A 15,735-nucleotide genomic window follows, 5' to 3' on the forward strand; every position below is an offset into this window, starting at 1 on the left:
TCCGCAGTCTGATACCCTGATGACAGCCTCCCGATGGCGAAGACCTCAGAACAAGGAAGGGTTCAGGGGATCCACAGCCCCCTGTTTCTCAAACGGAACACCCTACCCCTGCCCTGGGAACCCTGGCCAAGTCCCACCCGCAGGCAGACACAGCATTTCAGTCATTGACTGATCAATGTTCTGTCTCAGAGATCAATATGAGGAGCCTCGAGGCTTGGGGAGGGTTTTTTGGTTATTTTGTTTCTTTTTATGGCCGTACCTTCAGCGTATGGAGGTTCCAGGACTAGGGGTCAAATCAGAGCTGCAGCTGAGGCCACAGCCACAGCAACACCAGATCTGAGCCACATCTACAACCTACACTGTAGCTCATGGCAACATCAGACTCTTAACCCATGGAGCCAGGCCAGGGATCAAACCCACATCCTCATGAAGACTATGTCAGGTTCTTAACCCGCTGAGCCACAACGGGCTTTTTTTTTTTTTTTTTTAGGGCTGCACCTATGGCATATGGAGGTTTCCAGGCTAGGGGTCGAATCAGAGCTGTAGCTGCCAGCCTACACCACAGCCACAGCAACATGGGATCCAAGCCGTATCTGTGACCTACACCACAGCCCACGGCAACGCCAGATGCTTAACCTACTGAGCGAGGCCAAGGATCGTACCTGCGTCCTCATGGTTACCAGTCAGGTTCGATTCCGCTGCACCACGACGGGAACTCCAAAGCCTTGTTTTTAAATGTTACATGTATACCATAAATATATACATGCGTTAATATATATATTTACAGAAGGGGAGACTGAGGCCCGGAGAGGTAAAACGACTTATTCAAGGTCATAGGCCAGGTGGAGTAAGGGCCAGGACCACAGCCCCAGCCTTCTGACTCCCCAGACACCTTGGAGAAGGTCCTACCTGGAATTTCTCAGGGAAGAAATGTCAGTTTCCAGGAACACTCAGACTCAAAGCCCCCTACTATTTCAACGGAGTCAAAAAGCAAAGGGGACCCCTAGTCCCTTCCTCCCACTGTGACCATCAGAAGGCGATCTGGGGGTGGGGTCCTGGGAGGCAGGGCTGTTTGGCATGCCGCCAGTAGGAAAGGTACACAGACACACACACCTGTGCGCTGTCTCCCCCATATTCGATACCTAACCACAAGGGCATTCAAAGGCATGACACGGTCACACCGAAGTTTTCCATGTTAATTTGAAGAGACAGGTTCAGCACATCCTGATCCGAAAAGGGACAAAACAAAGCGAGTGAGGCCGGTGGCCCTGTTCCATCTTTGCCGAGGACCGGTTCCTCCGACCAGGTTACCGGGAATGCAATGACTCCATTCCAACTACTAATTAAACAGGCACTAAAAACACTTAAGCCAACAGCCCAGTGCCAGGGGCCGAAGCCACAAAGGGACAAAAACCGCTGGCATAGGATACTTCCAGGTATTGAAGGTGATCTGAAAATATGATGGTGCAACCAGGTCCAGCCTAACTACTGCAGACCCAAGCATGCTGGGGATCCAGGCAGAGCGTCGGAGGCTGAGAGCTGGCCCCTGAGGAGATCGGGAGCTGGTCCAGGGACCCCAGGAACTGAAACTGCGCCCCCCTACCCTCCCAGACACTGCCAGCCAGCCTGGGGGCTGCCCAGGGGCGCTGAGCCTTCATGGCATCAAGTTCTAAAATCCAAGAAGGCCTCTAAGCCAGGTGGGCCAAGCCAAAGATGAAGCAGGTGCGGAAGGAGCAGCCCAGGATCAAACCCCACCTCTGCTCCTCCCTCCCCTCCCCACAGGTCCCCATTCCCACCGTGCCACCCTGCCCGCCAGACTGCAAGCTGCTGGAGGGCAGGGACCTGCCGTGCTGGGCTGCACTGTGGTTGGCACAGTGCCTGCAAACTAAGTGCCCGAGAATGAATGAATGAGTCAGTGAACGAATGAACAGGAACCGTGACACCTCGTGTCCCTGAGCCTCGTTTTCTCATCTGTAAAGTGGGGATAGCAAGCCTACCTGCTAAGGCGATGATGAGGCTTAAATTCAAGAACATTCACGACATATGCAGCCCACGGCAGGCACTCGATACACGGCCCCTAGACAGGGCGAGAAGGAACCCTGGATGGAGGGAGGCAGGTGGCTCAGTGGGAAGAGGGGTGGCCTTGAGGGGAAGGGTCCTAAAGACACTTCCCTGTTCTGTGACCTGGGCCCAGCCACGCACCCCTGGCTTTGCTCCCCCATCTGTAAAACGGGGATGTTAACAGCTCCGCCCTGCACCACAGCTTCCAAGCCGAGCCTGAGCCACCAGCAGGATAAGCCAAGCCCCCAGGCGGTCACTGCCAGAGAGGTCATGTTTCTGCACCACAAAACTTGACCACGTCCAGTTGTAAACACCCAGGCTGGGCTTTGATAGTGCGGCCCCCGAGCAGCGGTAAGGCTGCAGCCTGATTTAAAGGAAGCCATGGGAGCAAGGCAGCCACCCAGCAAGCAGGGATCATGGCCCAGAGCCACGGAGCTGGGATGGGAGCCCCATTCACCGTGGGCACCGGGGCAGCCTGAGGCAGAGAGCCGGCTTCTTCGCAAGCCATGCAGACTCCTTCCCAGGCGATGTAGTCTTTGCTTTGTGCATTCAAGACACAAGCCCAGGACTTATGAAGTCACCATCTGTCATGGGGAGGGGTGAGGCAGGCTGCAGGCCACCCAACCAAGCAGGAAGGCCCGAGCAGCTCTTGAGCCTGAGCTGGGCTGCCCTCTGCAGAGCCGTGGTTCCAGCAGGAACCATCCTTTGGGGCAGCTTCAATTAAAAGTAAAACCTACCCAATAAAAATCATTTTCCCTTCACCATCCGCATCGAGAGAAAGCCTGCAACATGCCTGGGGACAAACAGAACCTGCCCCTGCTCTGCACCCACCCTCTCTTTTCCTGGCTCCTGCCTGGAAACCAGACCCCAGGGCCCTTACCACCACCTGCGTCTGTGGCAGCATCCAGGCTCCTGTGGCCTCAGTGCTCTTTGCATCAGGCCCTGCCAAGATCCTGGGCAGGAGCAGCTGGGGTGGCAGGTCCCTGCCTACAAATTCCAAGGACCCCAGCCCACAGTAGTGGTTTGGGTTTTGTTTGGGGAAGAGAGAAAGGATGTCACAGAGAACAGGGGATGTTGCCGCACTGGCCCGGTCCGCCCATCTATGGAACGGGCAGCCCCCCGGACCCCAGCCCGGCACTCAGCCCTGCCCCCACACACCCTGCCAGGCATCGCTCCCTCCCAGGGCCAACACTAGAAGACTCCTTCCGAATGACTCTATTTTTTTCTTTCTCAAAGTTAATGGGCAACACATTCTCGCAAAGAGAAACTCAGCATTTTGGACGGTTCCGGCAACGTACACAGACTACCAAGGAATCTTCTCCTAGCAGCGTCTGGGAGGTGGGGGGTAGTGGCTGGGTCGCGGGAGGGGGGTGGCAGTGACGAGGGCAGAAGAAAACCTCAGATGTTAAGCGTTATCCAATTAAGCTTTGGCTAAACAGCCCAGAGAGGGGACATCGGGAGGCTGGGGAAAGCACTGCGGGAGGGACACTCTCAGGACGGGGGGCGGCGTGGGTGGGGACCGCTTGACGGATGGGGACCAGGGCCCTGGTGAACAGTTCTGCTGACATCCTTCACCGCTTCCCCAGCACCTCCCCAAAAAGGCCTTGTGGGGCGCACGTCGTCGCACATCTCCCCTGGTCCCCACCTGGCCCCAGCCCGCCTGGGACAGGCCGCCACCGGGGCACACCCCCCCATCCCCGGGAGCCCGCCCCCCCCCACCGCGTCATCATCGTCGTGGTCGGTTACCTGACAACTGACACTGGCATCCAAAGGGAGCCTCCGTCTGACCCTCACCCTGAGTCCCGTCACCCGAGACAGGGCGCGCGCTGCAGCACGGCAGAGCGCCCAGGGCGCGCAGAGGTGAAGTGATCACGGATGTGTGAGGGTGGGAGGAGGAGGCAGCTATGGGGGCCATCGCTGGCGGCTGGGCAGGCCTGCACGGCCCTGGAGAAAAAACAATAGAAAAGGCTGGTCAGTCGGACCCTGGACGGGGCGAGGGGTTGGGGGTGCAGAACCGGGGCCCGGGGCAGAGGGCTGCGGGCCATCCTTCCAGGCTGGGAGGCCCAGGGTGCCGGGCGGGGGGGGGCGGCGGGCAGTGGGGACTCAGGCAGGGGTGGGGGCAGGGAAGTGGCGGGGCCTGAGAGGTCCTATGTTCACAGCTGCCAGGTTGGGTTGTCTCGAGATCAGACTCCCATCCCAGGCAGGCCCAGTGCACGGGGCTGGGGCGAAGAGGGGCTCCCTGATCCCAGGAGGGTCTCCCCAGGTGGGGGCTTCGGGAGCACACTCCCTTTGGGGATTTGCTTCCCCCAGATCTGAGCCACCCCCTCCGGAAGAGCCAGGAAGTCTGCGCCATGGGGATGGGCCGGCTGTACAGGCCTCGGACAGCTCCAGTCCACCTCCCAGCGCCAAGGATCTGCTGAGCCTCCGGCCCCGGTGGACCGCCAGCTGGTGTCTCTCTCAGCCCACACTCCTCCTCGACACGGACACCCACACACAGCACCCAACCGAGGCCTTTCCGAAGGCTTTGACTGCCCCCCCCACCCAAAGCCCTGGCACTGCCCAGCGTCCCTCCTCGCACCTCCCAGCTCTGACCTCCACGACGCAGGGCCAGGGGCCTGCCCGTCTCCACCCAGCCCCCCAGCCTGCCTGAGCTCCCCGGCAAGGCCTGCATTTGATTTGGCTGTTTATCTTAAATGGCTAAGAGACCACCAGGGCAAACCATTTGTGTGAAGCCCTTGCCAAAACCACAAGTGAAGAAGCCCAAATTCCCTGGGTAAATAATTGAGCGGGGAAGCATCAGAGAGACAGAAGAAAAACATCACCAAGATGACGGGCACCTCGGCCCCCAGCCCGCTCTACCAGGGACACCCCCCCAATGCTGCTCAGTGCCCCCCACAGGTCTGTGGGGGGGAGGGGAGGGGATCTGCCCACGCTGTGGCCCCCATGAGGGGCTCCCGGGGTCCTGAAGAGCCACGAGGCCCCACAAGCCCACTGACAGCCAGCAGCCTATCACTCTTCATCTTGAATGAGCTTCCCAGCACGCCCTTGGGGGCAGGGCTCCGCTGACCCATTGCACAGACCAGGAAACTGACAACATAACCACAGAAAACTGCAGACATCAGCAGCGGCCCCGCCAAAACCCTGGCTGCCTGGTTCCAGAACCAGGGCTCTTTCTCTGTGTCCCTGTCTCTCCCAGACAGGTGTGATCCAGGACTGGCATTAGAGCAGCTGAGGACACCTGCACGTGTCCTGCCAAGAGACCAAAGCTAGCACCCCACCACCTCGACCCTCTGGGCCAGTGAAGACCTTGTACCAGGCTAGTCAGGGCCCGGGACGTTTCTGAGCCCATGACAGCCCATGACGGGTGTGGCCAAGACCCCATGTATAGTCCCAGGCACGGACGCTGAGAGGGTCCTGCCCCAGATTCAGCACAGGCCCTCGAGAAAGTTCAGCACCTGATACCAGCATCACCAGCCTCCTCCCAGAAGCCCGCCCCAGCCGGCCGCTCCTCGCCCGAACCCCGCCGGCACTGGACACACGGCGCGTTCATCTTTGTCTACTACGTCAGCCCAGCCTTCGGGCCACGGAAGGTTCCGGGTCATCCTAACTGGGACAGCAGCCTGGAGGTGAGCACCAACCACAAGGCACTGGGCGCAGTTCATCACAAACACCCTGCCGGGCAGGGAAGACCACCCCCATTCCTCAGGGGAGAACGGAGGCTCTGGCAGCTCTGGACTTGAATCCAGGTGAGTCTCCAAAGCCTGACTATGCCCTGTCTCTTTCGGGGGCTGCAGCTGGGGTGGAGTGACCAAGATGCCCCATTAATCCTGAGAGGAAGGGTTGCAAGGGAGGAGGGAGGAAGCCTGAGGGTCCTAGGACTGGGTCGGGCCTCCGGAAGTGGCCAAAATCAACTCCAGGCCCTGAGGTTCTGAGTGAGGCCACGACACAGCCACCCCCGAACACCAAGGCTGAGAAACCCAGCTGGAGCGCCCAGGTAACTGCGGTCCCAAGCCAGGACAGACACAACCTGCGTGTCGGTGGCTAGGAGGAAGGGCAGGGGCAGGTCCAGCCACAGCCTTCTCCTCCTGGAAAGGTGGGGCTCCGTTAAGCCAGAGTCTGGAAATGCCACGTCGCCCCCCCCACCTCAGGCAGGGATGGGGGCTGGGCCGCCCCCCGGAGACGCTTCAGTCGAATTCCGGCCTCAGTGAAGCCCACCTGCTCCAGGGGCTGGCCTGATGGAGGAAGGGGAGGGGGCAGAAGGGTGAGGGACTCCCAAGTTTAAGCTGCCCGCAGAGGGCCCTCAGGAGGCTCTCAGAGCACCCTCTCTCTCGGGAAGAGGTCCCCCATCCTACCCCGAGCAGCTTAAACCAGAGCTCTGCCCGAAGGTCAAAGTCCAAAAAGCGCTCCTCTGCAACTGCAAAGACAAAGGTGACGCCAGGAGCCACCTATCCTCCAGGATAGGTCGAGAAAAGCAAGTCCACGGACATGGAAAGCGGGACGGGGAGTCAGGGCTGGTGGGAACAGGGCTTCTTTGGGGGCGATGGAAAATGTCTGGCACCAGCAGTGGCGACGGCCGTCCAACACCGCGAGCACACACAAGGCCACCGACCGCACACACCTTACAACGGTGAAACGTCACCTTCAAACGGTGGATTTTACAACTTACGCATCTTCTATCAACCTGTGTTTTGAAAGCTCACTGTGAGACTGTCTCTGGCCGCAGCACCTGTCCCAGGCCACCTCCCAGCACGCGGGAGCCGGAAAAGCACAGCCAGGGAATCCAGGATGCACACGACAGAGCACCTGGGACCCTGGGCCACGACTGTGCCCTGACACAGGCGGAGGAAGCCCGGAGCACAGAGGCCACGCTCTCTCCTCGAGGCCTGGGTCACAGCCTCCTCTGCCATCTCTCGGCCACGTGACCCAGGGTGAGTCACCTTCTCAGCCTCGCCTTTATAGGAAGGTCGGGACACGCCTGGCCAGAGCCAGGCTTCTAGTAAACACTCAATAACCGTCACTCGTATTCTCTTATTTTCCATTCTGGAACTTTCCCTCCTCCTGACCAGTCCCTCCCCCCCACACACACACACAGCAGGGCGGTGAAAGCCTTCTACACAGGCCTGCAAGGCAAGGCACTCCTCTAAAGCAGCGCTTTCTTTTGCGGTCGAGGCGGGCTCCCCCCTGGAACTGAAACAGACACACGTGCAGGGAGGTATGTGGCAGGGGGACGCCGAGACGCCATCTCAGCTTTACCCAGGATCCAGGTGGCTTAAAAATAAAACCCCGGCTGGCTCCGTTCCTTATCATGAAAGTTCACTTTCATTAAAGGAAAAAGAAATAAATGACGCGAGATATATACATAAATACACCATCTCATTTAAGCCCAGCAGACGTCCTATCAGCAGGTGCGAGGACGCTCCTCCCACAAACAAGGAAACAGAGGCTCGGGGGTCCAAGACCACAAAGCTCACGGGGGCACGAAGAGGTACAAAATGTCCAAAACTCAGACCCCTACCACGTTTCGTAAGCTCCACCCCGGCTCATTTTGCAAGCCTCCCTCCCCCGCGGGGGTCTGTGACCCATCTCCCTTCTAGAAAGGGCCCTGCGGCGCTCCCTCCTCACACATGCGCACTACCCCGACAACACGCCCACCCCGACCGCCCGGGCGTGCAGACACAAAAAACTCCCTGGAAAAGCCCCAGCCTGGTTTCGAGGGGAAGGCGAGCCTTTCCCAGCGCTGCATCCTCCGCGTCCCCACCCACACGGGAGGGGGGATACAGATTCCTAGCTGGCGAGAGGCGCTCTGGAATACAGCGTGCAGGAGATGTATATTTTTCTCCCTACTGCTGCCTTTCAATTGATACATTTTTTAAGCCAAGAACTCCTACTGATAGTGCAAAAATGAGTCATAGATCAAGGAGAGAGACAGACAGGGAGCGAGCGCATGTGAGTAAGGGCCACTGGCAAGGCGACCTGACAGTCCCGGCGCCCCCTCCCCCCATGCCAAGACATTAATTCTCACAAGTCGGAGAAAATTACTATGCATGAATGCAAAAAGCATGATCAGGAGTAATTAACATGGCTTCATATGCAAATTTTATTAATGCAGAAGTACAAAGTCATTATGCAAATGAGACTTACGTCAACTCTCTTGACAAATATTCATCTCTGAGGCTCAAGTTTCTTCCCTTTTTATTTATTTATTTAATCCCCCCCCCCGTTTTTTTTTTTCCCTGTTTTTTTTGTGTGTGTGGTGGGGGTTGGTGTTTTGTGTGTGCATTTTTTTCTTTTCTTTTTTTTTTTTTTTTTGCAGGTGGGGGCAGGTAGTGCTGGTGGCTGCTTTGGTGGCAGCAAACCACGAGGACTGTTTGACAAGTTTGCAGAGTTGTTTTTCAACGGGAGAAATTTATTCTTGCATTGTTGACTTTTTTCGGTGGGGGGGGTTGTTGGCAGGTATGAGACAGCTCATAGGAGAAGAGGAAAAAATAAAAAATAAAAAAGCTCTGGGCAGCAGGCAGCCAATCAAAACGCCAGAGCCTGTAATGAGGACGATTGATGGCTGTTTGGCTTTTACTGCAGGGTAATGAACTAGACTCTAGTCTGAGGAGGGGGAAAATATGAATATTCATGAGACTGTGCTCCTGCCTTTGATGATTAAAGAAATTTTTAATATTCAAATAAGCACTTGCCAAGTGATTAACAAAGAACATGCACGCAGAAATATGGAAATGGGAGCTGGGAAAGATTTGAGAGGCGAACAGACTGCAGGAAAGGCAGCCCCAAATTTCATAAACAAGATAGGCAGATAACCCAATTCGCACGCGGGCAAATAAAAACATTTCTTTCGGATCGCTTAAATATTTTGCCAGCTACTTTGTCTTAAGGATGATAAAAATGCTATGTATTAAAGGGGAGGAGGTGGGCTGGGGGGAGGAAGCTCAGGAAGTCAGATGCTCTGCTCACATTTAAGAACCATTACCCTGATCCTGGCCCACCTCCCCCCACCCCGACGGGAAATCGGGACTCTTTCCAGTTTGCAAGAGACACAAGATGGGGGGACAGGGGCTCAGATTTGCAAACCCAGCGCCAGAGGCTCCGTGTGGGGCAGCGGTTGGGCCTGGGTCCGCATGTCCGAGGCACGTGGTCAGCACGGTGCTGCTTCGAGGCTGGTCCAGGGGCCCAAAGGCGGGAGACCTCCAGCCTGGTCCAGAGGGGAGGGGCGTGACCCTGGGGGTCCCCAGCCCGGAGCGCTCAGGGGCCCTCTGCCCTCAGGCCCTGGTCAGAACACCTTAGGAAGGTAGTCACAGGGACAAAATGGTCCATCCTGAGATGCTGAGAGGCCTCGGGCTCCAACACGGGCCGGGCCTGGGCCTCTTCGATGCCAGGGAAGGACCCCCACAGACCCCGCAGGCCCCAGGAGCGTTGTGCAGGGGCCACGCGCTCCTCTTTTAACAGCTCCACCACAGCTTCACGCTGAAGCACATAATAACAGTATTAGCTGGTAAAACGATCCTGCAGTTAAAATACATCTAATTAGCAGCCAAGGACATCCATTTTGGCAATTTCCTATTTGAAAGAAGCAGAGTGTTACCTTAAACGAGACAGGCCGCGCGTATTCACCCAGCAAGCCCTCGCCTTCCCCTCATCTGTCTCCTTCTCCCTCTCCCTTTTTTGGGGGGACTGGGGGTGGGGAGGGAGTGGGGAGCGGCTGAGACAGCAGGAGTGGAAAAGAAAGATTCTTCGGCATCTTCTTTGTTGGTTTCAGGCTACGCGGGTCTTGAGGGAGGAGCGCTCAAAAAATAAATTCCTTCCCTCTACAGGTATTATTGCATGTCTTTTTCTTAGTTTTTAATTACTACAAACTAAGAAACCAGCAAAGACTAGAACTTGTTTTTCAGTTCATTATTATATAAATATACACACACACACACACACGTATATATTTATGTGTATATAAAGAGAGAGAGCGAGAGAGGGACGAAGCAGAGAGAAAAGGTATCCCAGGCTTTAAGTGAATACAGTAAGCCAGTTGCCATGAGAACCTGCAGGCCCAGGTCGTCTGGTCCCCAAGGCAGGCCCTGAGGGTGAGTAGGTGTCGGGCATGGCTCAGTCCCTGCACCAGAGCTTTGGAAGGACCCAGAAATTCTCTATGGGGACCTGGGGCTCCCCAGGTCACGCTCTGCACCCTTGGATTCTCATTTAGTCTGAGCACCCATCGGGGGGTCCCCTGCTGCAGTGGGTTTGGGCTTGGGGGTGCATCGCAAGGGTCCGTGAGAGGAGAAGCAAGGAAAAGGAGAAATCAGGTCTCCCAGGGTTTGCCCAGCTGTGTTTAAAGCATCCTTCGGGGTCGTTCCGCAGGAGACATGAAAAGAGAGACCGGCCCTCACACTGCAAACAGCAGCCCTCTCACATGGCTGGGAGGGTGGGGGTCCCAGCGCAGGGGAAGGGGCTGCGTGGCTTCCCTCCTGGCAGCCCGGTCCTGTCTGGCCTTAGAGGGGGGCAGGGGGGCAGGGCAGCAGGGAGGAAGGGGCGGGCCCGCAATGACATCTCTGGGTTTAAGGCTGGGTCTGCTGCCACTCCCCCAGGGACCACCCAGGGACCACCCAGAGCCCTGTGTGAAGACGAGGACCATCTTCCAGCACCCTTCTTCCCAAGAAGGCCACCTGGCACCCGCCAGGCCGCCTTCCCCTGCGCGCCTGCTGCCTCGCGCACTCCTGGCAGGGTGAATCACCCCTCAAACTATTTTTGCTCTCCGGTGTGCTGGAAGTTTGATGCATCCCAGAGAAGGGAGAGGCCAGGCCAGGAACAACTGTGCCCCCCACCCCCCAACAACACCACCACCAAAACCCGTCTCCCTCCTTCCAGCAGGGCCCGGAAAGGGAACACCCTCCCCAGCAGCCACGTCCTGCAATTAGAAGCAGGCACAGAGGCGCACCCCCTGGCCAGCTCCAAAAGCACCTGTTTCCATGGCTGCCAACCCCAATTTCCTCAAGATGCAAGCAGCTGAACTACTCCGGGGCAACAGATCCCCTTTCCTGTGCCCTGAGCCAAGGATCCGTGAGGTTACGTCACAAATTCCAAAACCTTCCCAAAGGCCCCGGGAGGGAGCAGAGGAAAAGTCAGGCGCTGCTGGGGAGGCAGGGCGTGGCGGAAGCACATTCTGTCACCTATGGGGGTAAGACGGAGGTGGCTGACCCCACGCTCAGGGCTGACCACGCCAAGCCGGGTGGCACCTGCAGGAGAAAGCGTGCAGACGCTCCTTTTGCTGTCATTTGGGGAAATCCCTGGAGCTCTCTGAACTGCTGGAATGCCAGCAAACACAATCATTTGTCCTCCAGCCAGAACGTGAGGCCTATGCACTGTGGCTTTGGGACACCTGGATAAAGAGGTATGAGTCCTCTGCCGTGACCTCAGCAGGAAGGGTCGGCCAACTGGGGGTCCCTCCGATCCTGGCATGGGCAGGCCTGGGGACAGCAGAAGGTGAAACCATGTGTTTCACTGGCTAGAACAATGTATGCACGCTCATCTATTATACAGAGATTATACATACATGCACGCACACATGCACGCGTGCATAGATCACCAACGTGGACATGTTAAAATGTCTGCATGCATCCCACTGAATGTAGAGAGGCAAGGACAAACTGGAGTTGACAGATTCTCTGAATCTCACCAGCAAAAACAGCCAACCCACACCTCGCAGAGGAATTTCCCCTTTGCCCCTGCTTTGGGCCTGCCTTCCGCGTGGAAGCTGGGTAGCAGCTTCAACCTGTAGCAGTTTCTGCCCTAAAGCACAACTTATCCAAGATCCTCCAGTAATGTTCTCTTGGAAAAAGAGAAGAGCCACAAACAGAATATTACCCGTGTTTCATGAAGCCCCCCTGGACGAAAAGCTCAGTCCATCAATGGAAGTCAGAAGCTGGTTAGACCATTTGGATTTCAAGCAGGAGGAAATCGGGAATGGGGTCAGGATCCCGGGACCCTTTCCCAGATGGAACTTAGAGGCCAGGCATGCCTTGGACATGCCCCTCCTCATTTCAAGCTGGAGGGAAGAGGGGGGATCCACCGTCAAGACAGAAGTCTCGCGTCACATGACAAGGGCAGCCCGGAGGTGATTCTCCGGATTTGGTACCTACAGTGAGGTTTCAATTAACGCCATGTTTTGTTTCTCATCAGCATCCGCTGTGCCTGGCCTCTAAGAGATGCCCGGGGAACACTGAATCCAGACACTTGTTTACACGGGGGGAGCTTAGAAGAGGGCACGGTCTACAGGTCGCACAAACGCCAGCATGGACCCTGCCGCGTGCAGGGTGCACAAGGGAATAACAAGGGGAAAATCGGAACCGGGAGACTCCCAGGGAATTAAGAAGGAAAACCAGGCAGCACAGCCCATGAAAAGAACCTGAGCGCCCAGCAAGGTGACTGTGATGACTCCAGCTGGGGGCAGGCGGGACAAGGGATGCCATTCCAGGGGCCGATGGAGTCCTGGGTTTGAGGGATGGTGGCGTCATCCACCTTCATTCAGGTGAGCCCATAAAATTCTACCTGGGCAATAAGAAAACGGGTAGCCACGAGGGCCAGCAGGGTCCACCCTTTTAGATGGACTAGAAATTTAACTCCATGAGTCAACTGTTTAAAGAAATAAAGGAAGAAAAGGAGGGAGGAAGGGAAAGAAAAAGAAAAAAGCCAAATAATTGTATTTAAATGCTTTGGGGGGGAAGGTTAGTTGCATTTATTAGAATTACATACAATTGATTTCCACTGTTGTAATAAAAAAATAAAAAAAAAGACCCAACCCAGCTCTCCTCTAGATTGTGTGGCTGATTGAGTCTTTCCTTTTCCTCTCTTTTTACCTTTTGCTAATGGACATAGAGAAAACCAAGGTTCAATGCTTTGCATCACCTAAGAACAAAATCTTTCTATGGTCTCTTTATGTTTCTCAGCCAAGTCTGAAATGTCACTGCCTAAAACATGGAGCAGGCCTGTAATTACTTTCAACAAAGTAGTTCCTTGAACTGAGTTTTCGGTACGTAGATGGCATTTAATATACATATTGTGAGCCTTCCTTTCAGCACAAAGTAGCATTTGATGGCGAAAATCACAAATTTTCTTCTAAGGGAGCAAATCCGACAGCCACCTTCTTACTGATTTTTCGACGTGAAATCATTTTCCTCTCCTGCCACACCAACAGTGACGTACAGTGTGTGCCCAACAAAATTTGTAAAAATTAACACTTGGCGGGATTAATTTAATAAAGACGGTTAGCACATTAACACTGCTCCTTACAATTCAATCGAGCCGCGTTCCCGGTGCCGCTGGAACAGGGGTTTACGTTCAGCTGAGGTTTATACCGCTATTTAATGTAATTAAAGAAACCGGTTGTGCGGTCCTCCACGGAAATATCATTTCTATTGCAGAGTATTCCCATTAGAAATAGGGGGGAAATCAGAGCACGCTGACTTTGATTTTGTGTAATTTTTTTTTTCCCTGGGCTGTCTTTGAAACGGAGCTGATGTGCAGGACCTCAAACTGTATTCACTGCAAAGATTCCCTGATAAGACCAGCCTCGCCCCCTGGCAGGAGTGCCCCACGTTTCTGTGCCATTGTTTTGCTTGTGAAACTGTTTAAAAAAAAAAAAAAGAAAGAAAAGAAATTTTTTTTTTTAAATCTGCGGTCTCTATTCAGCTGTAATTCTCTGCTCAGCAAACAACATCACATTATGAAAATAACTTTTCAGATAGCCCCCAGACAACGTCCTGCACAAAAAGCCAGAGGCAGCGAGGCCTCCCTGGCTGTTCGTACAGATAAAACAATGACAAGCAGAGCTAGGATCCCAACAGGCTCCAAACCCCCGAACCTGGACCAGAATCAAGCATCACAGAGGAGGTTTGCAGCAGGCACTGCTCAGGAGGCCTCGGAAACTAAACAGACACATAAACCAATCCGAGAAAAGAAAACAAAACAAAACAACTTTGCCCCACATCATCCAAAATGGCAGAGAAAATTAAGTCCTGGGGCTGAAAAGAAGGGACCCTGACTCAGCTCTCGGGCCGAGACAGCCTCTTCTCAGCCGGCTGCCTCCTGCCCTTGAAGCCGCCAAGTGCAAACAGAAGTGAGACCCGGTTCTAAACCCGCTCCTGCTCGCAGCAGGTCCCCACGCTGTGGGGGTGACTGGGTGGGTTTTTTTCCCTTCTTCCCTAAGTGCATTTTAATACCCGTACTCTCCCTCCTAATTTCTTTGGGGGAAAGGAAAAAAAAAAAAAAACATTAGTGTCACTTAAAAAAACGTCACTCTGTTTTGCAAAATCCAGCAGCTTCCTTGGCAGCGAGAAAGGCTGGCTGGCATTATCCCCTCGTTTGACAAAACTACTATTTCTGGGCATGTGCTCAAAAACAGGTAGGAAGCAAATGCTGAGAAATAAGGAAGTAAAAACAGCCAACAGATTTTTCACTACCAAGAACGCCAAGCGTAAACATGATTTATTTAGCTGTGTTTAACGTGTCTGTCCTCCACGCAACTAGGAGCCCACTTGGGCTGAAGGAAGGGTGGGGAAGAGGGGACAGGCGGGGAGGCAGGGAGCGGGCACTGCAGGGGACAGAGAGGAGAGGGGGCAGCCCCAGGCCGAGAGGACTTTCTGAATGCTTCCGTTCAGAATTTTAGGAGAACAAGACTCTTTTGCCCCCAAACCCATGCATGTGTCAAAAGAAAGCAGCAGTAACGCACTGGTTAATTATTGAGCTGCCCCTAACAAAAGATAGACGACCCAGTTCATACAATGTTTACATGGGGCTGCGCCATCCTGTCCCCCACTTGTCACTTGCCTTCCTCTTTTGCAAACCAAGTGGGATGGGTGCAGGAGACCTGGAGAGGAGGCCCTCCAGGTTTTTTTGGGGGGGGTGGGGGTGGGGGGGGGTGCTGCAAGGTTCCAAGTCCAGATGCAGGGAAGAGGGGGAAATGTCACCGCCTTCCCCGGCCACCCTTGCATGCCCACGTGGAACTGACTGCGATCTGTCTTCAATTAAGGAACACCAGACAGCTCCTGGCTCCAAGCCGGCCCCGACCCAGACTAAGGGATCTGCCTCGCCCCCTCCGCCCCACTCTGGCTCTGAGGCCGATGCCAGGGAACTGGGCTCCATGGAGAATGCCGTGGAGAAGGCTCACTGCCCCCCTCCACCCCACCCCCAGCCTGGGGTCTCAGGCCTCCTGGGTGACCTGTCCACATATACTGAGAAAGCATCAGGATTTTCCAACGAGCAGGACTACATCAGAGGTCTGGGGCCCTGCTAGAGGTGAGTCCTACTGAAAATCAGATTCGGGTTTGCTGGAAAAAAGATCCAAGCCTCTTCAGAAGAAAAACAAACCAAAAAAAAAAAGTAAGAAAAACAACAACAACAAAAAATGTAAGATGAAGCCCCAACAGGACACTTGGGGCCTCCTGTTTCCCCTGTGAAGGTCCCATTTCGGTGCAGCCAGCTGCATGCTCGGTGGGCAGAAATGCCCATTTTTGTTAGCTTTGAGCACACCAAGAATTTCCTCCTCCGGCTGCACCAGAGCTCCTGGTGCTCACCTGCACGTGGCAAGACGGTGCACTTAAAGGCTGCCTGCTGGATGCACTCCTCCCCAACCCAAATTGACCAGTCCTTTGCCCTGGGGCATGCCTGTCAGAGGCCACA

The 15,735-nt window shown here is 55.1% G+C and overlaps 1 protein-coding gene across 5 annotated transcripts in view; it reads right to left on the reverse strand.

Annotated features, from left to right (window-relative positions):
- Positions 1–15,735, reverse strand: part of BCL11B (BCL11 transcription factor B) — a 95,485-nt gene that overhangs the window by 51,576 nt on the left and 28,174 nt on the right. For 3 of the 5 annotated variants that reach the window (XM_047794737.1, XM_047794734.1, XM_047794733.1), the window contains one exon: positions 3,808–4,005. The exons of the other annotated variants lie outside the window; for them this stretch is intronic. In XM_047794737.1, the coding sequence (XP_047650693.1) occupies positions 3,808–4,005 (198 nt within the window). The remainder of the gene's footprint in view (positions 1–3,807; positions 4,006–15,735) is intronic. 5 annotated transcript variants of the gene reach the window in all.

The sequence above is a fragment of the Phacochoerus africanus genome, chromosome 9 (genome assembly GCF_016906955.1).
Source record: "Phacochoerus africanus isolate WHEZ1 chromosome 9, ROS_Pafr_v1, whole genome shotgun sequence".
NCBI classification, from domain to species: Eukaryota; Metazoa; Chordata; class Mammalia; order Artiodactyla; family Suidae; genus Phacochoerus; species Phacochoerus africanus.